General features: G+C 39.3%; 1 protein-coding gene across 7 annotated transcripts in view; it reads right to left on the bottom strand.

The window, feature by feature from the left end:
• stxbp5a (syntaxin binding protein 5a (tomosyn)) overlaps positions 1 to 26,595 on the bottom strand; it is a 231,444-nt gene that overhangs the window by 65,917 nt on the left and 138,932 nt on the right. For all 7 annotated transcript variants that reach the window (XM_060831736.1, XM_060831737.1, XM_060831741.1 and 4 more), the window contains exons 17-19: positions 16,803 to 16,928; positions 13,760 to 13,911; positions 9,168 to 9,230 (exon numbers count right to left, since the gene is read on the bottom strand). In XM_060831736.1, the coding sequence (XP_060687719.1) occupies positions 9,168 to 9,230; positions 13,760 to 13,911; positions 16,803 to 16,928 (341 nt within the window). The remainder of the gene's footprint in view (positions 1 to 9,167; positions 9,231 to 13,759; positions 13,912 to 16,802; positions 16,929 to 26,595) is intronic.

The following is a 26,595-nucleotide window of genomic DNA, read 5'->3' as shown; positions in this document are numbered from 1 at the left end:
GAGCTGAAGTGTGAAGGACAGTATTTATGCTATAGTTTGAGGACGGGGGAGTGGGTGTAGGGTGCTGGTGGAGAAAAGATGTTAATAATTTACATTAAGTGTTTGGAAGGTGAGAAATGCAGAACAAATGATGTATCTCCTGCCAGACTTGAAAGGACAGTAAGTGAAATGGGGGTGGGGAGGACATGATAGTTAAAAGATGGTTCACAGTTTAAAGGTGCTGAACTCAATATTGAATCCAGGAGGCTGTAAAAGTATATGGTCTGAAAATGAGATATTGTTCCTCCAGATTGTGCTGTGCTTCACTGGAACACTGCAGCACTGGATAGACACGTGAGCAAATGAGCAGGATGCTGTGTTAAATGACTGGCCATGGGAAGGTCTGGGTCTTACTTGCACTCAGACTGATGATACTCTGCAAAGTGGGCACCCAGTCTGCATCTGGTTTCTCCAACGTAGAAAAGGTCACATTGGGTGCAGTGAATACAATACATAAGATTGGAGGAGGTACAGGAGAAATACTGCTTCCCCTGGGAAGACTGTTTAGGCACTTGGATGATGAGTAGGGAGGAAATGAAAGGGCAGGCGTTGCACCCTCCGTGGTTACATGGAAAGGTGCTGGTGGGGATTTGGGGGGGGGGGGGGGGGGGGGAGAAGGGGGGAAGAGAGAAGAGAGAGAGACAGGTGCTGGCAGTTGTGGAATGGACTAGGGAGTCCCGGAGTGAACAATCCCTGCGAAAGGCAGTCAGCGGAGAGTGAGGGGAAGATGGTTTGGTGGTGGAGCGCTGTTGGTGTTGTCCAAAATGGCAGAGAATAATCCTTTGAATGTGGAGGCTGGTGAGGACAAGGGGAACCCGATTACACTACTGCAAGTGATCGGAAGGGGCAAGGACAGAAGTATGGTGATAGACCGGATGCGGTTGAGGGCCCTGTCAACCACGTTAGGTGGGAAACCACTGTCATGGAAGAAGCGAGCCATGTCAGCAGCATTGTTCAAGGTTTGTGCGAAGATTTGTAGTTCGGGTGCTCGTTGTTGTGGTTCTGTTCGCCGAGCTGGAAGTTTTTGTTGCAAACGTTTCGTCCCCTGGCTAGGCGACATCATCAGTGCTTTGGAGCCTCCTGCGAAGCGCTTCTTTGATGTTTCTTCCGGTATTTATAGTGGTCTGTCCTTGCCGCTTCCGGGTGTCAGTTTCAGCTGTCCGCTGTAGTGGTTGGTATATTGGGTCCAGGTCGATGTGCTTGTTGATGGAGTTTGTGGATGAATGCCATGCCTCTAGGAATTCCCGGGCTGTTTTCTGTCTGGCTTGCCCTATGATAGTAGTGTTTTCCCAGTCGAATTCATGTTGCTTGTTGTCTGCGTGTGTGGCTACTAGGGATAGCTGGTCGTGTCGTTTCCAGCATTGTTTTGGAAGGTGGCATCATCCAGACAGATGCGACGTAGGTGAAGGAACTGGGAGAATGGGATGGAGTCCCTACAGGGTGTGAGGTATGATGAACTGTAGTGAAGGTAGCTACAGGAGTCCATGGGTTTGTAGTGAATAGCAATGGACTGTTTATTCCCTGAAATGGAGATAGAGGGATCAAGGAAAGGAAGGAAAGTATCAGAAATTGACAATGTGAAAGTTATAGAGGAGTGAGAACTGGTGGCAAAATGAAGTTTTCAAGGTCTTGGCGGGTGCATGAAGTGGCACCAGAGCGGTCATCAATGTACTGAAAAAAGGTTGTGGGTGGGGACCAGCCTAAGACTCGAACAAGGATTGTTCCATATACCCCATAAAGAGGGTGACATAACTGGGACCCATGTGGATGCCCATAGCCACTCCTCTGACTTTGCAGAAGTGAGATGAACTGAAGGAGAAATTGTTCAGTGATGTAATAAGTTCAGTCAAGTAGAGGAGAGTGGAGGAGAATAGACCTTGCTCGGGCTTCTGGTCTAGGAAGCAGAGAACACTCAGACCATCCTGGTGGGAAATGGAGGTATATAGGGATTGGACATCCATGATGAACAGGAGGCCAAAACAGCACAAACTGGGAAAGCAACATCTCATCTTCAGACTATGCACTTTACAGCCTTCTGGACTTAATACGGAGTTTAGATTAGATTAGATTACTTACAGTGTGGAAACATGCCCTTCGGCCCAACAAGTCCACACCGACCCGCTGAAGCGCAACCCACCCATACCCCTACATTTACCCCTTACCTAACATTATGGACAATTTAGCATGGCCAATTCACCTGACCTGCACATCTTTAGACTGTGGGAGGAAACCAGAGTACCCAGAGGAAACCCACGCAGACACGGGGAGAACGTGCAAACTCCACACAGTCTGTCGCCTGAGTCGGGAATTGAACCCGGGTCTCAGGCGCTGTGAGGCAGCAGTGCTAACCGCTGTGACACCGTGCCGCCCACATTCAACACTATCAAATTGTGAACTATTTCATTCCTTTCTTTTAGCTGATCATGTTGCCCCCACTTACTGTCCTTGCAAGTCTGGCAGGAGGTACACCATTGTTGTCATTCTCACATTCTGATCACAATGTAAATTTCTAACATCTTTTCTCCACCAGCACCCTACACCCACCATCTCTCAAAATCTCACCTCCCCCCCCTCCCCCTCCAAAAAAAGCATAAATGCTGTCCCTCCACTTCTACTCTGAAGAGTCATCTAGGCTCAAAATGCTAGCTTGTTCTCTCTCCATGGATGCTGCCTGACCTACTGTGATCTCCAGCATTTGTTGTTTCCTACTGGGGAGGATGTGTATACACGTTGCGATGTAGTGTCTAGATAAGGAAAGTTTAAAACTGGTGTTTGTGCTATGTATTTACACTAAGTCCCTTGTAAATTTATGGATATCTTTTGATAATACATTATAAAACTAAGTATACAAACGTGGATCTCAACTAGGGCAGAAGAGAAAGGAAGAATGCTGACAATCAGAAGATAAAGATCAACATTAAAACTAGCAAATGGAACACTTTATTTGATGGGGCATTCTTTTGCACTATTTATAGTGAACCAGAAAATAGGGCATTTTCGAATGAATATAGCACCTCATCCAGATAACTTGCAACTACAAGTCTTTCAGATGAGATATTAAAGTAACTACTCTGTCATGACTAGATAAAACTGCATGGCTCTATTTGAAGAAAACAAACAAGTTCTCCTCAATATAGTATTCAGATGTTTGAGATGGTGGCAGTGGAGTAGCAGCGTATAGTGCGGGCTCCTTAGCCCAGGAGCCTATTGCTTATCTACCCGTGTGGGCGGCACGGTGGCACAGTGGTTAGCACTGCTGCTTCACAGTGCCAGGGACCCGGGTTCAATTCTCGCCTCAGGTGAATGACTGTGTGGAGTTTGCACATTCCCCCAGTGTCGGCGTGGGTTTCCTCCGGGTGCTCCAACTTCCTCCCACAGTCCAAAGATGTGTAGGTCAGATGAATTGGCCATGCTAAATTGCCCGTAGTGTTAGGTGAAGGGGTAAATGTAGGGATATGGGTGGGTTGCTCTTCGGTGAGTCAGTGTGGACTTGTTGGGCTGAATCAGGTCCTGTTTCCACACTGTAAGTAATCTAATCTAATCTACTGCATTCGCCTTTACTCTTCTTCTTTTCCCTCATCTTTTTTCTATTTCTAATGTTTTTCAATCAGTGTAGGTAGAATAGATGACATCCAATTCATCTTGCCTTCATTTTAAAAGCTCGAGCAGTGACCTTCTCTTAAGTGGTGGTTGCTTCTGGTGGTCTGAAGTGGCAGTTTTTCTTGCCGCGTTGGTCTTGGCCTACAGAGTGGTCATCCAGTTTGTGATCTTTTAAAGGTAGTCTGGCTCAATCTTAATCTTCAGCAAGTGTTTCCAAATCAGTGTTCCGACTTCTCGGTGTGTCACTTCATCCATGTGTAGTGATCCAGCGATCCAACAGCCCAGCGTTTTTTTTTTATAGTAGTGTTCCCTGCAGTGGTTTTTCGCCAAATGGGAATGACGCCCTGGCATTTCAGTTTTCATCCCATCATGTCGTTCTTGTCACGGATCGTCTTTCTTCGATACCAGGAGTCTTTAAATGGACTCTGATGAACTTTGCCTTATATTTACTTAATTTTTGTAATTCATAATTTTACAATGACTTCTGTCATTGTAGGCGTATGTTGTCTCAAGACTGTGACTTGAAAGTAGGTCTGGGATTTATCGAAACCTGTATCCCCATTCTAAGTGATTAGAGACTTAAGGGCAATCTACATTTGTTCAATACATCACATCAGCTGTATGACACCTTGACCTTTTACTATAGATTGTGTGGCCTGATATCATGCCTCACCTAGTTATGTGACGAAGGAGCAGCGCTCTGAAAGCTTGTACCTTCAAATGAACCTGTTGGACTATAACCTGGTGTTGTGTGATTTTTAACTTTGTCGACCCCAGTCCCTCCACATCATTTACAGGCACCATGTTAAGGTGGCTTAGAACAGTTCTGATTTCATTTTTCTTGTGAAAATATATATGACAATAAATTCTAAATCCTATTTATCGGAAAGTGGTTGTGAAATTTGAAAGGGTTCAGAAACGATTTACAAGGATGTTGCCAGGGTTGGAGAATTTGAACTATAGGGAGAGGCTGAAAAGGCTGGGGCTGTTTTCCCTGGAGATTCGGAGGCTGAGGTTGACCTTAGAGGTTTATAAAATCATGAGGGGCATGGATGGGATAAATAGACAAGGTCTTTTCCCTGGGGTGGGGGAGTCCAGAATGACAGGGCATAGTTTTAGAGTGAGAGGGGAAAGATATAAAAAGAACATACGGGACAACCTTTTCACAAAGGAATGAGCTGCCAGATGAGGTGGTGGAAGTTGGTACAATTACAGCACTTAAATGGCATCTGGATTGGTAAATGAATAGGAAGCATTTAGAGGGATATGGACCACATGATGGCAAAAGAGACGAGATTAGGTTAGGATATCTGGTTGGCATGGATGAATTGGACTGAAGGGTCTGTTTCAATGCTGTACACCTCTGACTCAACAAACAAAACTAAAACAGGTCACCTGGTTATTATTTCACTGCTATTTGAAAGATGTTGCTGTTCATAAAACATTTGCCACGTTTTCTACATTGTGACATTGACTGCACTGCAAAAGCTTCCACTGGTTATAAAGCACTTTGAAAATTAAAAAAAAGTACAAATTCCTTTCTTAAATTATCAGGACATGATAAATCCTACCTCATTCACTCCCTCACCTTCTAAAGGTATGACTTCATGCTAACTAGAATTCTGCAAATGCACATTCTTTCTCTGCAGGAACATTTAGCAAAATAGAATCACCATATCACTTTATTCCAAATTTGACAAAGAGAGATCCCCGAGGATTAGAATGTATAGTGCTCTATAGGAGAAAACGTTGATATTGCATTGCTGAATGCTTTGTGACAACATGCTAACAATGAAAACGCGCATCATAAAATGTCTAAGGAACCACCAAATCAACTAATTCAGTATCAAGAATCTAAGAGCACTGCATGTTTACTAAATAAAGGCAGCCGAACAGAGTTAAGGTCAGAAGAAGGGGCAACCAGGAAACTAGAAAAGGGAATACTGAAGCAGCTGGCAACAACCAGCACTGATACAAAAGAAACAAGAAAATAGAACTCGACCAAGAAGGTCTCTTCAAAATATTGTAGTAAAATTCAATGCAACTTGACACTCAGGATCCAGGACTAAACTCAATCTTTAAAGATATTGAAATTCTTCAGTTCTTGGAGAATCCCATTCAAAAGACACCTTGTTCCTTTTTCATTATGCACGGAGCTAACATCTGTTCTAAAGGCAATGGCCTCATGGTATTTATAATGAGTCTATTAATCCACAACCCAAGCAATGTGCTGGAGATCTGATTTGAATCCTGACATGACAGGCGTTGCAATCTGAATTGAATTAAAAATCTAGAATTAAGAGTCTCATGATGACCCTGAAATTACTGCTGATTGTCAGACAAATTCATCTGGTTCACCAATGTCCTTTCAGGAAGGAAATCTGGTGTCCTTACCTGTTCTGGACTACCTGTGACTTCAGACCTGCAACAATATGATTGAATCTCAACTGCCCTCTGGTCAATTAGGAATAGGTAACAAATGCAGATTAGGTCAATGACACGCATAACCTATGAATGAATTAAAAAAATTTGAGATAAGGACCAATTACTACTGGTTTCTGATTGTAAATAATTCTCACTGAAAGTACTTTTTTTTGGGAATTTGGATAAACTATGTGAAATTAATTGTCCTTTTTGGGATTTAGCTCTTCCTAACAATTATCAGTACATATCTCAGCAAACTTAAAATTTGCTTCACCCACTTACGGAACACCAGCTATTTTACAGGATAGTTACAAAAAAAAACCATGAGCTGGTGTCAAGATGTTACTATTTCTTTAACAAAAACTGGAACTAAGTGGAGGCTCGCATGGTAGCAGCATTCGTGATTGCAACTAAGCTACAATGCAATCCTAGAGCTTCCCAGGTCTAACCGTTTTGGTCTCAGGAAAGATACCATAGCCATCATGGGAGAGAAACAAAGGTCCACCATGCTTGTTGCTGGGATGAAGAGACTGTCCTACTTGAAAGGGATAGACAGGGTAGATGCAGATAAAAGGCTTCTTCTAATTATGGAGTCTAAAACAGAGGCACTATTTAAAAATAAGGGGTGCCATTTGAGGCAAAGAAGAGGAGAAATGATGTTGCCCAGCTGCAGAGAAGTTTTGGAATTCTTTTCCACAGACAATTGTGAAAACTCAGTTTTTGAGTTACAATAATGACTGATAGATTTCTGCTTACCATGATGCACTTGGGTTATGGGAAATAGGATGAGTAAATGTCATGATCAAATTGAATGGCAGGGCAGACTTGATTGGCTGAAAGGCTTACTCCTGTTCATATGTTCCCAACTAGTCCATAATTCCACAATGCTATTTACCCCTGTCCCCCTCAGCTGATGGACTGCTGTGCACAGGAAACAGACTACTCCCAGAGAAAGGCAGCCATCATCATCATTGCTGATTTAACATAATTCAAATCCCATGAGAACACCGACATGCAACATGACATGGATGAAGTACATTTTAAAAAAACAAAAATATTTTGGAGTTGTAGAACCAGCTATGCAGACAAGAACACTCAGCTGCATCAAGTCCAAATAATCATTATAGTTTACAACAAAGGTATTTTCAAACAGAAAAAGGATGACCAAAAAAAAATAATAATGTGAAGTTTAGAACTTAGCAGTGCATGATAAATCCTAGTAAAACAGCAGCCAGAAGCCACTCTGGAGCAAAAAGAAATTGCAGCGCATGCTGGAACCTTGCTAATCCCTTTCTACTTTCTCAAGGGAACACTGCCTCTGTGAATCCTTGGTCAAATCCTCCATTTCCAAGAACACACTCCCCTTCTTCCTTGACACCTTTTCATCGCAGTGTACAACAGCAAATATCTGCCCTTTTTAAATCTCTTCCCTACTCACCCCCTATTCAAAACCTAATCATAATTGTGATGAAATGTATCAGATTCAAAAGGTCAAATTTATTTCTCTCTACAGAGATGTAAATCAGACCTGCTGAGTATTCCCCGCATTTTCCATTTTTATGACAGCTGGACACGATTGGTTTACAGAAGGCCAGACATTCACAGGCACAATACATTAACAGCTGCATATATTGATACGACTATCTTCAGTCCGAATTGAGAAAATCACCTAATTCCTTTATTAGCTCATTAAGTGTCTAGAATTGATTTTACACATATTAGTACCTTCCATTCATTGCATTTTGCTGTATAAATCAGCCAACTTTTATAGAGAGAAGTTGCAACTGTAAATTGACTTTGCTTGCTTTGCAGTAAAATACACTGGGTTGACTTTATGTCCAGCCTGCCCCACATAAGGTCGAAAGAACATTTCACTCACAATCTACGTTTACTGATTCTAATCAAAGGTAGCTTTATTACTCAGTAGATCAAATTGAAAAATAACTGGATCTGAAGCATTATAGAAACGTTCACCGATTTGCTGGTTCAGAATTCTGGAAGAAAACTGTTTACACACACACACACACACACACACACACACACACACACACACACACACACACAATAACTTTGGACTACAGAAACGAGATCACAGCTAATTTTTAACTAGTTTCTTGCAATTTATGATTAAAACTAATAGATGCAAACTATAGACAAAAACAGAACCACAGATGATCATTAGTAGAATTAATCAATGGCAAGATATTTGACAAAAAATGTAAATAAAACCAAACATCATGGATGCTGGAAACCTGAAATTGAAAAGAAAATGCTGGAGAAATTCAGTTTCTCTGCATCTGTGGAAAGAGAAAAAGTGTTAACATTGAGTCCAATAGTTCTACTCTTCAGTTCTGATGTGTCATTTTGGACTTCGAAATATTAACTGTCTTTCTCTCCCAAACAATTGCTGTCAGTCCTGTTGAGTTTATCCAGCATTTTCTGCTTTCATTACTCTCCAAAACATTGTTGGTTTAATAGTTTTAGTATTTAAAAAGATCTCCAATTAAAAGGCCACATTTTGTTTCTTTTTTCCACAACAGCACTATGTCAAAACATCAGTTGAACCACTTGGTACAGTATATTATTCTAATATTGTGATGTCACTTCAAAACCTGAGGCATATTGGCCCCTTATTACCTTTGTCTTGCTCTTTTCCTCCACATTTCCTGCCTCCTTTCTGTACCTTACTGGGAAAGTTACTGCATTGTCATGTATTGTAAGGAGGTTCAAACATGTTTACGGGGGGTCGGGGGATAGCACCGTCAGAGCTCATGATTAATCCAGGAAAATGGTCACTTGGATTTGTCTAGAATTTCTTGGCAAAAAACTACATTCACCTCAGCTTGTAATGACATGAAGCTAGAATTCTGGCATTTATTTTCACATCACTTCTCACCTCTGCACTGTGGAAATGTTGCCTGATAAGAGAATCTTTAAAAGAATGGGCCCTTACCTGTATGCACAACTAGATTCTAACAATTAGTCCAGCGTCTGTTCACTACACCTTGCTACTCTGCATATTCATTTATATAAATACAAGTACCATTTTTTCAATGAATTCATCATCTTGAAATCAAAATCCCAGAACTCACAGACACATTTACCTGATGTGGGAGACTTGCAGCGGTCATCTAGATTTGTTGAACCCTCGTTAATATCACAGAGACCTAGCAAAGAAAATCACTTTATCAGAAAGAATATACTGAGAAGGTTTGAATTTGCATTTATTAACTCCTTTAATACAGAGAAACATCTCAAGTTGCTACAAAATCCTAATCAGACCAAAAAAACAAATAGCTTAACAAAGAGTAAAAGTTATTCTGTAAAGGTTGTAGGTCATTAAGAATCAGAAGTTGTATGTGAATTAATGGGATGGCCAAGCACCACAACATCAACACTTCAATAACCTCTTGTTTTGAGTTGGAAGCTAATCACAGAAACTGGAGAGGATTCACATGCCTATTACATCTCTTGGAAAAGATCTCAAAATTTCACTGGACCAAAATTTTTGAAAGCCCTCAACTAAAACAGGAGTTTTGTTTATTCTTAAGCCTGCAAGAACACACTGGCACACGAATGTATGACAGGAAGAGACATCAATGAGATTCTTAATGTATTTAGAGGTAAATTGTTTTTCCATATTCAAGGCAATTCGTCCTGAACATTAATTCAACTAAATTCTCTCTTTGGCATGATAATTCTCCATTTATATGAACACAGAAATAGGAGGAGTAGACCCTTAGCCCCTTGAGCCTGCTCCACCATACAACATCATCATGGCTGACCTGTGGCCTGACTCCATATGCCTGCCTTGAGCCCATATCCCCGATACCCTTGCTCAATAAAAATTTGTCTCTCAGAATTAGAATCAATCAACTGCCATTTGAGGAAGTGCGTTCCAAACTGCCACTACTCTTTGTGAATAGAAATGCCTTCTAACATTCTTCCTGAATGGTCTGATCCAAACTCTTAGACTGTGCCTCTGGTTGTAAATCTTCAACCAGTGAAAAATTATTTTTATCTACCTCGTCTTTCCTTTGACTTGAACATAATCTTTTAAATTCTACAGAATAAAAGCGGAATTTATTTAATCTTCCCTTAACCCCTGAAATCCAGATATTATTCTTGTAAACTTGCATTGAACCCCCTCCAGGGCCAAAACATCCTTCCGAAAATTTGGTGCCCAGATCTGCTCACAATATTTTATGAGGGGTCGAACCAGGATTAAGTGTAACTACAACATAACGTTTGTATCCTTGTACTCCAGCATACTTTAGATATGAAGGCCAGCATTCCATTAACCTTCTGGATTATTTTCTGCACTTGTTTGTGGCATTTTAAAAGCACTATGCACTTGAATTCTTAAATCTTGTGGGGCATCCACTGTATTTAACGTTGTGCCTTCTTTAAAAAAAAATCCATCCTTGTTCTGTAAAGGATGGATCCCAATGGAGACATAAATAAAAATAGACAGTAACTAATTATTTATATGCCAACTGCTGCTGCACCTGAATAACAATCTTTTGCTACTGGTGGACACTTGGGTTGCACTAAAAATTAAATGGTTGGTGATTGTGCTTTCCACAAGTAATTATGGGCCAAACCTGGAATCAGTCACCACTTGGTTGATGTCTTGACAGACAGGGAACAAGCAAATGCTAACATTCAATTCTCCTGCTAAGTGGTACATTCTCCACTGGAGCTACAGTGGCAGATCTCAAAAAAAAACTCAACTTGCTTAACCCAAGTACCCTATTATACAGCAGTTACTGATACAAAGCTAGTCAAGAGTATCTACTAGTATTATGCAACCAATGCTAGTAGCTGTGGCAGACTAATCTTCACAAATTATCATAAGTACAAGGATTTAAAAAAGGGTTTTTGCAGGTTGATAATGATTTTGACAACTAAACAACATATAATAACTTAAAATTCCAAATACAAAAAACAAATTTTTATCTACACAACTTAGAGATATGAAGAATGCAATATTTTCATAGACTCAGATTATAAACTAGAATAACCACACAAGAAGTCACCATCAGCACACCTTAGGATGCAATGGAAAAAAAAAGCTACACCAAAATAACTTTTTGGCTGTGATAAAGCTTCAGACTAAAACTGAGAACACAGCAGTAGAAACGGCAATTCGCAAATAAACTAAAATCAGACATAAGCGGGATCTATTTCCATATAGCTTTTTGGTGACCGCAAACCAAAACGTATGACACTTCGGAAAACCACATTCTAAAGTAGAACGTAAGGCTTGAAGACAAATATGCTCATAGTTATTCAGAACAATGCAGCATGTGTTGGAGAAAAAAAAAACCTGAGGCCCTACAAGCTGTAGCAGTATATTAGTCTTCTTGTCAGTTAACGCTTTCCTTCTGAAGAAGAGTATTCAACCTATTGTAGAATTAAAATTTACTGCATTTTAATGGTGAGTATAAAATGGAATTAATACGAGGAGATTCAAAGGATCTCAGAATTGCCTGGCCATTTTACAAAATTAAATTGAAGCCCAGTTCTTAAATGTGCAGTACCCACAAGCTACAGCCAGCCAACCTGAGAATGCTCTGTTGATTTCAACGGTTTTCTGTCCCTTCACTATCAACACATGCCAGTATATTATTCTTCCCAATCCCATTGCCTTATTAACTTCCCGCTTGAGACCTTATCCACACATACTAATTCAACACTACAATGACTGGTTTACCTCTTTTGTATTCTGCAAGATACATACCCTCCCAAATAAACTCCAACAGGTTGGTCAAACAGGATTTCCCTTTCAGAAATCCAAGTTGACCTTGCCCAATCTTACTATGATTTTCTAAATGTTCAGTTTTCACATCTTCGTAATAGATTCTAACATATTTCCTACTATTGATAAGGCCACCCAACCTGTAAATTCCACATTTTATCTCTTTCTCCTTGCTGAAGTATGTTTATATATGCTATTTTCCAATCTGTAGAAAAACCACTTTAAAGTCTACAGAATACCAATGCATTCACCGTCTCTTATTAGTACTGCTTTCAGCAGTTTGGGACATAGATCATCAAATCCAGTTACAGGCTGCAATTCCTCCTTCCTGTTAGACAATTGCAAGAGTTAAGGCTCCTCCACATCTACTTTCTGGATTCCTATACCGACTCACACTCAGTCATACCAACCTAATGCATCGCAGTGTCTGCAACTCTGCATTTAGATCATAATTCTGAGTTGGAATTCATCAAGCTGCTGACAGTTTTACCTTAGATCATTTAGGCATCCACATTCATGCAGTTGTCCTGTTACCTTTATATTGTTTAGTAAATTAAAATTTAATCTGTAAAATAGTCAGTTCTGCTAAAACATGGTAGTTCTGTTGTTGTGCATTCCTGTGTATAAGAAAATCATGCTGTAGCAGCAGCATTTAAACTAATGGAGCTGGAATCACTTCTATAAATAACATACGTTTTAAAGTTTGCGCTTTAGAAACGGTGTCCCCAATTTGTCAATCGTGTTATAGCAAATACACATTAATAAAGTGCGCGTTTTGAAGAACAACCTGTAATGTTTTTAGTTGTACCTGTGCTTATACTCTTCATATTTAAATAAAAATTGAGATGATTTTCTCTTGTTGACGCAATGTAAACTCAGTACTCAACACGTCTGTAAACAGGATGTCCCAGTCTTTACACCATATATCTTCTTTATATTAGTTAACCCAATTATACAGTTCAATGTTTTAGTCACTGCATTCATTCCTCCTTTACAGCAATTATAAATGTTAAACTATGTGCAGTTACACATCAATCGTGTTTCATCATTAGCTGTTTCTTTCGAATTATACAGATTGCAAGGTCGTTGACCTCAAAATCTCTGTTCTGGCTCCTTGTAGATATATTTGCATTTTTACATTGAATTACATCAGCCACTGATTTGTGCAATAATCAAATTCTCATACATCAGTACGAATTTTTTCATAATTTTACTGCTTTTCCTTAACATTAGAATTTAACTATTTGCTTGGTATCATAGAAATAATATAGCACAAAGGGATGCCACACTTTCTAATTCCAATTCATGTGCAGATTAGAAATAATGTAAGAAATCACAACAGGAATTGTCAATCTGCCCTCTGAGACCTAATGTATGATACAATCACAGTAATGTAATTGAGACCTTAACTCCACTTTGTTTATATGCATCCACCTCTCTCAATTTTTAATTGCTTGTAGATCAAAGTCTGACTACCAGAATCTTAGCAACCCAGCTACAATCCTGGGACATCTCACTTATCTCCTAACAGCCAATGAATAAGTTCACACTGCCCATTTCCTTACACAGAACTATTTGTTTCAATTTTAGTAAGCGTCTTTAATAAGAAATTGAGAGATATTATTCAACAGCTTGCAAAACCAAATACTATTTTATCCCAGCAATTAATGAAAAGCAGACATTCTACGAACTCAGCCTGATGGTAATGCGCCCTTTAAATAAAACCTTTCATTCATAGCAGTGACGATTGTGGCTCAGCATTTCATGCTGTTTTACAATGCTCGAGTCTAGATGATCAGTTCCCTGTATTGGGACTCTGCCTAATTAAAGTTTCTACACACAGGTTTCTTATGAAGATTGTGCCTAAGACTACTGAGCACATCATGTTTACCTTAGCTCTAGCAGATGATATACAAGTAAAAAAGCAGTGCTTACCTCCTGAAGTTTGTCGTGTTTTGCGTGGGGACTTTGGTTGCCTCTGATAAGGATCATTTGATCCATATAGTTCAATCGTACCCAGATTTAGTAGTACAGTTTTCTGAATGTAATCAACCATTGCAATGCCATTACAGTTTCCAAACACCAAACTAAAAAGAAAAATGCATTATTAATACAATATCTTCTGTGTACTAGAAAATCCTAAACACTCAAAACCTGCTTCCTTCCTTGAAAATCCAGCGTTTCAAGTGAACGTACATCTGCAACTAACAGACAGTTGGCTAAAAACAACTGAATATATTCTAACATATACCCCTTGTTTGATCACCACCAGACCATTTGTGCTTCAGAAGGAGTGCAGAACAACATGCCATCTTTAGAATCAGGCATCCTTAAAGAAATGTAGGTGCCAAGCTGAAGTAGTTAGTGCACAAGTGATGCCACAAAAAATGGATTGGATCCATGTCCTGCACTCTGGCCATATCCAGGCAAAGGTTCCTTCAGTCACCTGTGGGAAGTTGATAATTCAGCCTTTTCCTCAGGTCCCCACCATCAGAAAAATCAGTCTTCAGCCAAAATATCTCACTCACATGATCTCAAAAATTGGCTGAGAGGACTGGAAACAAGTAGTATTACAGGCATCAATAACATAACGATTGCCATCCTGAAAATTGGTGCTCCAGAACTAGCTCCTAGCACCATTTGATAAAGTAGACAATTTTGTCCAGATGCACGTCACCCACAAAAAACTAGCACAAATCCAATCTGGCCAATCACCAGTCCATCTCCTACCTTCAACATTAGCAAAAATGATGGAAAAGTGTACTCGATTGTGCCAACTGAATGCACTGAACAGTAATTTGCTAACCAATGCTGAATTTTACCAGGATCACAACTGATTACAGCCTTGGACAGAAAGTAAAAGGTGAATCAGAGCTGGTAAGTGAGAGTCCTACACAGCAATACAGTATTTCATCAAAAACACAAAAGAAATCTAGAAAAATTGAAATCAATGGAAAGCTATGAAAAAGTTATTCATCCCTAGTTTAAATAGGAATTTGGATGAGTTGATTATCTGTTATGAATGTCAATAGCATACATTTGGGAAATTTGCTTTGGACTTTACACAGATGCCCTGGGTTTCTGGAGCACAGCAACTGGGTCAATACGCCCATCAGAAAGGGAAACTGAGCCCAAACTTGGTCCAAAGGTAGATTTTGAGAAGAGTCTTAAAGGAGGAATGGGTGAGGGAGACAGGGAGTGAAGGAGTAAGGGGGCAAGAACCAGAAGAGGAGAGGGAGGGCATGTGAAACAGTGAGATACATTGCCAGTTAGAATTACATCACAGATCAGTCATAATCTCATTGATTAACAGTATATGACTACCCTTGGTGTTACACACTCAGATTCAAGAAGTTAATTCAAGCCACACAAGTGACAGGCAATACCCATCTCTAAAATTAGAATTCAAACATCTCCCCTTGAGGTTTAACCACATTAACCTCATTGAAACCTCAGCATCTACATTCTGGGAAGTTACCTATGCTCAGATATTGAATTGAACTAGTTATACAAATATTATAACTGAAAACACATGCCTGAGCTTTGAATTCTTAGGAATGTAACTCACCTCTTGTTCCCACATTCCAAAGCCTGAGCACAACCTACTTGGCACACATCAGGAACACGTTGAAATACTCTTCAATGGCCTGGGTGAGTATGGCTTACCACTCAGGAAGCTGGACAGCATCCAGAACAAAACAGACCACCTCCTCAGCCACCCATCCATCATCTTAAATATTAACTCACTCCATCTGATGCAGAGACAGCAGTAAGCACATCTGCAAGGTGTGCTCATGAAAGCTCCTTAAACATCACCTCTTGATCATTTCCATCACCTAGAAGGGGAACAGAGAAATACCACCTCCTGCAAGTTTCATTCTTATCCTGCACTCCCAAGTCAATTGCATGAACCTACACCAAATGGGCTGCTATGGCTCATTTACTAACATTTTCTGAAGAGGAAGTAAGCTAGGCAACAAATGCTGGCCTTATCAGCAACACACAGAGCCCAGGAACAAATAAAAAACATAGGCAATGTCAGTGAGATGAAAACAGGCATCACTGGTAGCACGGTCAATGGGGCCAAATGCTGACCTCCGGGTCAGATAGATTACCAACTATTAGGCTCAGCTTCAAAGTGATCACCTAGAAGGATGGAGCTCGAAGCTATGGAACTGAGATAGGGGTGGGCATTGAAGACAATGGCTTCAGTGCTGTAAGTGGAGCCCACGTAATCCTTGTCACACAAATATGCAAATTTGAAAGGGTAAGCTATTCAGCTCCAGCCTTTCAATAAGATTATGGCTGATCTGACTGTACCCTCACCTGAATTCTCGGTTAGTACATTAACATTTCACCCTCTTGCTTAATAAGTCAGGTAAGCTGGAACAAATTAGAGGCAGCGGAAGGGATGAAATGTACTAGTGAGATCAAGTTGGATGTTATCTCAGAATATGCAAAATATGATGGATTGTTTTTGGATGAAGTTGCTGCAAGTGAGAAAGAGGAAGGGGTCACTGATAGATTCCCAGGACTTCAAAAGCAATGGCATAAAAGGTAGGAAGGGAAGCCATTGCATGTGATTTACAGGACCAACATACATCAAGCAAGTAGAGGAAAATTAAGAGGGCTTTGAAAATATAGACACAGGGTCAGAAAGAGCACAGTATAAGAAAAGGTGGGTGATAACTACAGTGAGAACATCCAGATGAACTTGGCCAATATGGTCGCTACAGTCTCTGGCAGGGATTCAGAGTATTGGGAAGGAACAGATTAGTACCTAGTCCTAGTCTCACCTCATTCAGAAACAGAAAAGTTGATTTGAAACAAAAGTTAACTTGAGATCTAATGGACCCAAAGCAGGAAGCATTTTCAGCAATAATATAACACTAAATTTTAATCTACAGAAGGAAAGTACCATGCAGCTTATTGCACATAGATGATCAAGAGATATAGTAACAGAAAGACAGGTACTCACAGTCCATACGATGAATTCACTGCCAGGCTGCTGATCTGCTGTGGAGGTTCGCCATTAACCCAAACCAATTGAATTACCACTTCAGCTTGATAGCCTGCCCCTTGTTTTAATGGAGTACTTCTAATTCTAGAGAAGATAAAATATATTTGATTAATAAGATGCCTTTAAAGGTTGCACAAATAGCACTGAGCATAATTACTGTCTTACACCACTTGTAAATTAAATCCAATGACCATTCCATGAAAAGAAACCACCTTCAAATCACAATAACTAAACAGGAAAGTTTGAATTTGCTCCCCAATATTCTTGTTTTCCTCTCAAGCTGATGGGTCAATGTGTGGGTGAGATGGTTCACACATCTGAACCTGACCACACCCAAGTGCCATTGCTAGTTGAGCTGTGTGTGTTCTGGTCAGGTTAAAATGCCAAATGAAGAAATCCTATCATATTACTGAATGGAGGTCATTTCAGTGTCAACTGGGGTTTAGAACTTAAGGGAATGCTGGAGAAACCCCACAGCAGGTCTGAACTTTAGCTCTGAACAGACATACCAAACTCAAAATGTTTCTATCTGCATGGATGCTTTCAAACCTGGCGAATTTCTCAGCAGTGTTTGTTTCAGATTTCCAACCTTCACAGTCTTTGCTTTTGTATTTGAGGCCCTTTCTGGTTCAGCTACATTTTCAAACAATCTAATGGCAAATTTGGTTTCTACGTAAAAATTGCATAAAGACTACTCTGTAGTACTGTACCAGAGAGGGCAATGCAAGCAGTGAATGAATTATTTGAACTTTTTTTTTTAATTTCAAAGAAACAATTCAGTAATTCAAAAGGTGATTCTTTTTTGTTAAATGTGAAAAGTTAGCCCTTGATCAATCTACATCTCGGGTGCAACATTGGCTATGCTTCCGGCCTAATAATCCAAAAGCCTGAACACTACTTGATTTGAGGGGCAGATGGCCATATTTATGATGTGGGATGCTTGACAGTGTTCCACTGGGTAAAAAGCGAGGTCTGTTAATGCTGGAGATCAGAGCTGAAAATGTGTTGCTGGTTAAAGCACAGCAGGTTAGGCAGCATCCAAGGAACAGGAAATTCGACGTTTCGGGCCAGAGCCCTTCATCAGGAATCAGTTTCCTGATGAAGGGCTCTGGCCAGAAACGTCGAATTTCCTGTTCCTTGAATGCTGCCTAACCTGCTGTGCTTTAACCAGCAACACATTTTCAGCAGTGTTCCACTGGGCATATGGATGATGCCAAGGTCGGTATTAATATTCTTGTGTAAATAGCAGGATACCACAGATGAATGCTTTGGAAGCAATACTGCCTTGGAGATTTCCACCTCTTATTTTTACTACCTCTAATAGGAGCTTGTTTTGAAAAGGGGATGCACATTTCTTATTTGTTAAAATATTGTTTACTGGAGATAAATTAATTTAAAACCTTTTGAAAAATATTGTCAGATGGTGCATAGGTCACATGTCAATTGACATGACAGTACAGCAAGTCTCTCAGGAGTTTTGATATCTACTTTGATTCTTAAGTGAAACCTTCAAGATGTCCTTGCAGCTATTTTCTTTTTGACTGTCTTGAGACAACATGTTCTACCATTAAGTTTTGCGCTGCAAGCATGCATGAGGCGTTCTAGCTTGGACTAATAATCTAAGGAACAGAGAAACCAGTTTCAGAATTTAAATTGAGTTCTCAAAACCTGTAGTTAAATAAAAAACTGGCAGCAAGAGAGATTTTAATGCTGTTGAATTGAAGTAAAGTTCAATGAGTTCACACATCCCCATAAGGATATAAACTTGGCATTTTTACTTGTACTTGTATATATGTTATTCCAGTCACACGCCAACATAGTTAACTAATTTCTCTGTGATGATCAAACAGCTGTATCAAACCTTCTGAAAGCATAGTAATAAATGCTGGCCTTTTCAGCAATGACAACACTAATAACTTTTCAAAATCAATACTACAAAAATATTTTACAGTAAATAAATCAGTTCGATTACATTTTGCACATACAAGTTGAGCAGTGTTACAACATATAGAAATGCAAATGTTGGCAAAACATTGTTTACTGGAGATAAATTCACTTCAAGCCTTTAAAAAAAAAATGTCAAATGATACATAGATTACATCTCAATTGATATCCCTGAAAACAGATGCTGCACTAAGGAAATGCAAAAACATTTATTAATTTATCTAAACTCATTCCATTTTGATCAATAAACATGGAAATAGATTGGATGCATCTAACCCAAAGCTCGAATGTTATCAGCACACAATGTACAGTTAATTACTGGAAAAGGAAATTAAAGGTAACAGAAAACTCAAGAGGCTGGCATTGGAAGCCATGTGACTAGCTTGGATTTATATCGGTTACCTAACACAATTAAACTATTACATGAACAGTGAAATTTGATTTGAAATCCATCTTAACTGCTGAGGGCAATGGGAATTTGTTTTCCCTTTGCAATGCAGTGACCAATTTTTGAGCATTATCTATTATAATTTATAATCTTATTTAAACTCAAATGAAATATGATAACTCACAACTCAAACTTTGTTTCTGATATCCTTTCAACTCAAATCCAATGCCCATAACTAACCTATGCAAAAATATGACATCCCCCAGCATTCCTATATTTGACAATTAAGGTAATTCCATTCCAGTACATTACTGACCATTGACAGCTTGAATGGAGGAGTGGCTTGCAGAGTTTTAATGGGCTCTCATTTCCCAAAGCAGAGTTAGACTTGAAGGATTAACCTCTTTTCAAAGAAATTCATCACAACTCTTAAGAAAATGGTATAATTTGAGTTATATATTAGTGATCAGTGATGAGGTCTGAATACCTACATCATATAAACAGCAAGTTCTAAAGGCGATGGCATGTTTTCAGTGAACACAGCACAAACAACTATGGTGTGGTATGACAGTTAGCACAAAATAGAGATTGGTCTTTTCAGAAATTTTTGCACTAAGCCCATAATGTAACAATACTGTGGCACAATTTTCAGGAAATTCTGGGTCACAGATACATGCCAATGATTGACATAACACATCAATCAACTTCAAATTAAACCATTTGCTCACATGAAATATGATGCCTCCCTTCTGAATTTAAGTGCTCCACTGGGGATCATACCTCCAGCTGCCAAAGCACAATTCTGTAGCTGCTTGGTTGTAGAGAATATTATGTTCCCAGCTGATGGCTGGATGAGTCAGATTTCCGAGAAATACAGCTGGATAGACTAGAAGTTTTATATGAGCAATTTGTTTGGTGTAGAGTTCAGTCACTAAACATACTCACAAGCAGTTGTCAATATACTTTAACAAAAGAACAATTTATTACACACAAAAAGGATAAAAAACAAACTATTTTACTTTGTGTAAAAACTCTGAAATGGTCTTATTACAAACGCCAGAAATAAAGTTTCAACTTCTTAACCCTCAACACCTTACAGATGCTCTAACCTTCGAGGTCAGCCTGTTTCCATTTGAAAATTGCTTGCTCAGTGGTCACAGCTATAATTGGTTTCTTTCTGGCAAACTTTTGTATTCACTCGATGCAATCTTCTTTCATTGACGTCACTTAAACCTTTAAATAAAGTTCTAATACAATGGACTTGTTCTTTTGCATGTTCTTTAAATACATGCATTCAACAGTCTTAAGACATTTTCCTCTCTGAAAACTTGAAGTGCTTTGCAAACGGTTCCCATTCTGACCCCATATTGAGGCTTTCAAAGTGTCACAACTCTTCAGTGAGAACAGTTTAGGGGACCATAACCACAAAGGCCAGTTAGAGCTGCAGCACAGCTGTTACAACCTGGTCGGAGCCAAATGACATTGTTTGCTACATCAGAGCTGGGCACTAAAATTTCAGCTTGGGACCTGACCCCAACACCACTTTGGGAAGTTATATTTAAAACCCACTGCTTCTGGAACTTATCTTTCACTAACTCCTAAGCTGCTTAGGACTTCTATTCTTCAGCCATAGCTGTTTTACAGCCTGCAAAACTGCACTGCTGATAATATAGGCCCTTTTCTCTCCGAATGACCTGCTTGTCTCAGGGAATTGACCTTCTGAATAATTCAGTTTTTAATGACGTAAAGAACTGTTTTCTCTTTCCTTGCATTTGTGGAATCAGAATACCCTTCAATTAGAAAAGTTATAGAACATTAAAAAAATCCCAAAAACCAATTTTAGTAGTACGATGAAATAAATGCCAACCCTCTCAATACAAACAGAAAGGTGGACCATGCAGTAATGAGGAAACAAGACCCTTACAAATATATAATTGTGGAGGGTTTTAACTTATTAAAAGCAATCAAGGTGTTGATATTTTAAACTACTTTAGAGGTATTTATGAGGATATCAGGTGGTTTATTTTAATAAACAAGTTTGTGGTTGAGCCAAAGCTAGTGTCTATGCAATTTTGTTCTTTATCATTAAGGGGAAACATTGTCATAACACATATTGCTGCTCAGCAACAGCCCAATTTCCCCCCTCCCCCTCTACCCTTATGTTTTAAAGCAATGAACTATCTACCTTAAGGTATTTTTAAAGTCTTATTTAAATTCATACAATCAAATTTCCAGACAACCCAAAAGCACACTCAGAATGTAAAACCTAAACCAAATCCATGTCTTTGCCTTATCATACAATACAGAAATACAAATCAAATTTATTCATGGTTGTGTCCATCTAAGTACCCAAATATTGAAGTAATATTAACATATCAGGAGTCTTCATCACAATCTCTAAAAGAGTCATGTTGCTGAATCTTTCCACCTTACACTCAAGACAGACGTGAGAATCCCAAAGTTTTAATGATCACAACAATAGCACAGGAGAAAGAGTGCGTAAAAAGGTCAAGTTAATCTTGATTGACCAAGTTGTTACTACGAAGAAAGCAAATAGGAACTACAGACCCCCATGCTTTCAGACAATTCAAAACAATTGTAAGTGAGGGCATCCTGCATATTCAAGACAAGTGTGCTTTTTGAATTACACTTACAACTTGAGATGCATTTCCAACAATCATGACTAAGTGAAAAGACTAAGTGAATCTGTGATAACAATAGAAATCAATGTTAAAACTAGACAGTTTGGTTCTGTACAGCCTTCTTTAGAAAAGAAAAGAAAATGAAATATTATACCTTCATCCTCCAAGTTGAAATACATTGCCACCTATATATTAAATGGTTAAGTCTTTATATTGGTAAATCAAAAAACAAAATTTAAAAATATAAAAAATAATTTATGTTATATAATAGTATTATGGATTAGGCAGGCTCCATCTAGTGGCAGAAGGTGGTTAATGCAGCTGGACTCCCAGAGCTACCTACTCAGACAAGGTGGGCTTCAGGACAGGCAGCAGAGGAAAGTGGCTGAGCAGAGGCTGATAGCTAAGTTCAGTACCGATAGGGAGGGCCTCAACCGGGACCTTGGGTTCATGTCACATTACAGGTGATCACCACTGCACCACACACACACACACACTCGCTCACATACACACGGACACAGGTACACACAGACACCCACACACACACCCTTATAGATACACACACTCCCACACATGCACCCCCTCACAGACTTAAGACACTCTGCACTCACTACACACACACACACTTTCTCACACTCTCAACCCCCACCACAGACAGACAGACAGACACACACACAGACAGACAAAGACCCACATGCACACATTTTATGGGGTGAATTTGTACTTGCAGAGTTACATTGCACTTTGCTCAAAAACTGCATGCATTCATGTAGAACTCTGAGCTCAAAAACTGCATGAATTTGTGTAAAACTCATCTCACTTTTTAGATTAGAATCAATCTAAACATCAGGTCATAGACAGAGAACAAGGGGACTAACATCTTCAACATATTGTCTAGCTATCACCATTGTTAACAGCTAACCCGAGAATGCAACTTTAAAAAAAAGTTTCACTTCTTTCATGTGTAAATCTCAAAACCTATCACTTAATTCTAACAGATGAAAGGCTTAACAGACAATCAATTTTTTCAATGTATAATTTCAGTTACATCACACTGCGAATTTTTGCTATAAATTCTGTCACGATTGAGCCCTCCACTATCACCTGATGAAGGAGCGTCGCTCCGAAAGCTAGTGTGCTTTCAATTAAACCTGTTGGATTATAACCTGGTGTTGTGAGATTTTTAACTTTATACAGACAAACATCTGTTATTAGTTGGAGTCCAGGATTTCAGTATGAATTCAGGAGGAAGGCAAGGACCCAGGAGCAAAGTCAGAACCAAAGGAAAAACCAGATCTGGATACTAAAAGAACAAACTGTTGCCAGGGTTGGAGGATTTGAGCTATAGGGAGAGGTTGAACAGGCTAGGGCTATTTTCCTTGGAGGGTCGGAGGCTGAGGGGTGACCTTACAGAGGCTTATAAAATCATGAGGGGCATGGATAGGGTAAATAGTCAAAAGTCTATTTTGACCACCACTGTGGTGGGGGAGTCCAGGACTAGTGGGCATAGGTTTTCGGTGAGAGGGGAAAGATATTAAAAAAGAGAGACCTAAGGGGCAACCTTTTCACACAGAGGGTGGTACGTGTATGGAATGAGCTGCCAGAGGTAGTAGTGGAGGGCTAATACAACTGCAACATTTAAAAGCCACCTGAATGGGTATATGAACAGGAAGGGGTTGTAGGGATATGGGCTGGGTGCTGGCAGGTGGGACTAGATTGGGTTGGGATATCTAGTCGGCATGGACAAGCTGGACTGAAGGGTCTGTTTTGGTGCTGTGCGTCTCTATGACTCTAAACTGGGGAGTAAGAGGCCCAGGAGGAGTTGGTGGACAATTTGGTGTCCCTTGCCCATAATCAGAATTTATATGTCCAGTGTCTGGGATGTAAGCACTGCAGTACAAGGCATTCATGTGCAATGTAATGAACATTTAGTACCATTTGCATGTGTTACCAAAGAATTGTAATGGAAAGTGAAAAAACAGGCCCAAAGAATAAAAATTAAATGGAAATAATATTAAGCAGGGCAAACATGAAATTAGGACTCTACATTCTCATTCACAAAGTAAGAGTCCTTACACTTGAATATATGTTGCTTCTGGCATCTGTAAATAACTAGTAACCCTGATTAGCAAAGAACCAACTTAAGACAACGTAGCTACGAGTACAGTCAGAATTGTTCAGGGAAACATGAGGCACTTTTCATAGATCCAAAAGCAACAGCTGTTTGGTCAATTTACAAATTTGCATTATACATAGGAAACCATGATATAACTGGGCTAGGCACTATCCTAGAGAACAGTTTTTCTGCACTCTGTGTCTGCATTGAGCTTGTAAGGCTGCATTTACATTACTACGAGATTAGCTTTATTAGATGTATGTGGAGCTGTACAGACCCAACCTGAATACTGAAGTGAAGGTTATGTTTGCCAGTCTGTTGTGAAGAACCCATAAGTCAATTTCTTAACCGAATGAAGAGGAGAGGCACTTTAGACAGCTCCTTCTCAAAAATGAATGGAGCACAGATGGAACATGCTAAAAGGTGTGAAAAGAAATCTATATGCATGATTGAAGATTCAAAGATAGAACAAATATCAATGTATCAGAAACATGCAAAGATAGGTGGTTAGGGCTCATCATTCCACCAAAACATGAAAATATTAGTGAGTGTTGGACATGTCATTAAAACTGAACTTAAACATACATGAACATGTGAATTAGGAGTACACTATGACATCTGGCCACTCAAGTCTGCTCTGCCATTCAAAAAGATTGTGATCAATTGGTTTATGTTTTGAATTCCACATTGTTATCTCCCCCAGTAACCTTAAGATTCTGATTAATCAAAGTAATCAATATATTGTTGCATTTACTGGTACCACTTCTACTGTCATCAGAGGTTCAATCTTCAAAATATTTCTGCTGTATACAATAAAAAGGTGACTCCTAATTTTAAAACAACTCTGGACTCAGCCAAAATAGGACTTTTTTTCATATCCATGTTTAAGATTTCCATGATCTTACACATTTCAATTAAGTCACTCGACTCTTCTAAATTTCAATGGAAGCAAGCGTAGTCTGTCCAACCGTTCCTAAGAAATCTGCTCATTCCCAAGTATGAAAATAAGTCTCTAACACATATACATCCTTCCTTTGGTCAAAACTACACTAAGTATTTGAGATCCAATCTCAATGCCCTGTATAACAGAAGCTTAATATTATTTTTATTTCCAATCCTTCTCAATAATAAAGGATAACATTCTATAACCTTAATTACTTGCCAAGTTGGTAAACTAAATGAATATATATTCAAAAAATAATAGCTTGTCCAGATCACCATGAAAGAGTGCATTAATATTTAGGAATTTGGATTCTAAAGTAAATGGATATTTGGTCTTATTTCTGTGAATATAACCCTTTTATTTTACAAAGGACAGAAAGGCAATCTTTGAGCAGCATGTGAAAAAGTTAAAACCAATTATCCCAAAAAAGCATGCAACTTAAGTCGAAATAGTGAAATGTTAAATGTTAAGTGTTTATAAAGTTAAACTTTTAAGAGTCATATCAGCAGAAGGTTAACTTCAGCTGTGAGCTCCAGGATTTAGAAAGCCACTTCAAGGTTCCCAGAACTGAAAAGCTGTCTTAAACTGTTTAGCTGCTCACATCAACAGCACTTTTCTTAATGTACAGACAGCTCACTAGTGTCTGTAAATCTTGGGGAGAGATAGGAATAAGTTGAATCACATCTGGCGAAGGCACAAAAAGTCTAAAAGAAAGTGCTTGCCATCTCGTCAGATAGTGAAGAAACCAAAGAATTATAATAGGATTGATATTTCACTGGGGTCAAGTGTCTGTACAAGATATTGCTTAGAAAAAAAGGGTTGAACTTTTCTTTAATATGGTCTAAGATGAGATCTTTCAAAATTGTCACATAGCTTTTTCTCTTCTGTGTAATAATCTTACGTGGTTTTGCTAAAAAAAAAGTACATAGGCAACCTCGAGTGAATATGTTCAGTGACTGAGCACCCTGGTAATCAAACTGCACAAATAGCACACATGATCTGTCAAGCCAAGTTTCATTCTGGGCTCTGATCTGTCCAGGATTACAATCAACTGGGATCATAATAATAGTGATGTGGCACAAATGTTGATGACTTCCTTCAGCAGAATACTCAATTTATAAAAAACTGTTTCATAGATCAGATCCTCGGCCAATGAGCCGAGGAATGGCAGATGTAATTTAATTTACATAAATATGAGGTGCTACATTTTGCAATGGCAAATCTTATACACTAAACGCTAAGGTTCTTGGTTAAGCCACTTTTGCATTATTATGTGCAATTCTAGTCTCGCTGCTCTGGGAAGGACGTTAAACCTGAAAAGGTTCAGAAAAGATATACAAGAATATTTCCAGGGTTGGAGGATTTGAAGTATAGGGAGACTCTGAATAGGCTGGGCCTGTTTTCCCTGGAGTCAGAGGCTGAGGGTGACCTTAGAGGTTTATAAAATCATGAGGAGCATTGATAGAGAAAAAAAGAAAGGTCTTTTGACTGGGGTGGAGGAGTCCAAAACTAGAAGGCACAGGTTTAAGATTTAAAAGGGACCTAATGGGCAACTTTTTCACACTGGTGCGTATAAGGAATAAGCTGCCTCTGGAAGTGGTGGAGGCTGGTACAATTACAAGGGGCAGCACGGTGTCTAACACTGCTGTCTCAGTGCTAAGGACTCACGGTCGATTCCAGCTTCTGGCAACTGTGTGTGGTACTTGCACATTCTCTCA

This window comes from Hemiscyllium ocellatum, chromosome 10 (assembly GCF_020745735.1).
Source record: "Hemiscyllium ocellatum isolate sHemOce1 chromosome 10, sHemOce1.pat.X.cur, whole genome shotgun sequence".
In the NCBI taxonomy this organism is placed as follows: Eukaryota; Metazoa; Chordata; class Chondrichthyes; order Orectolobiformes; family Hemiscylliidae; genus Hemiscyllium; species Hemiscyllium ocellatum.
This window is presented reverse-complemented; position numbering and strand designations above follow the sequence as displayed.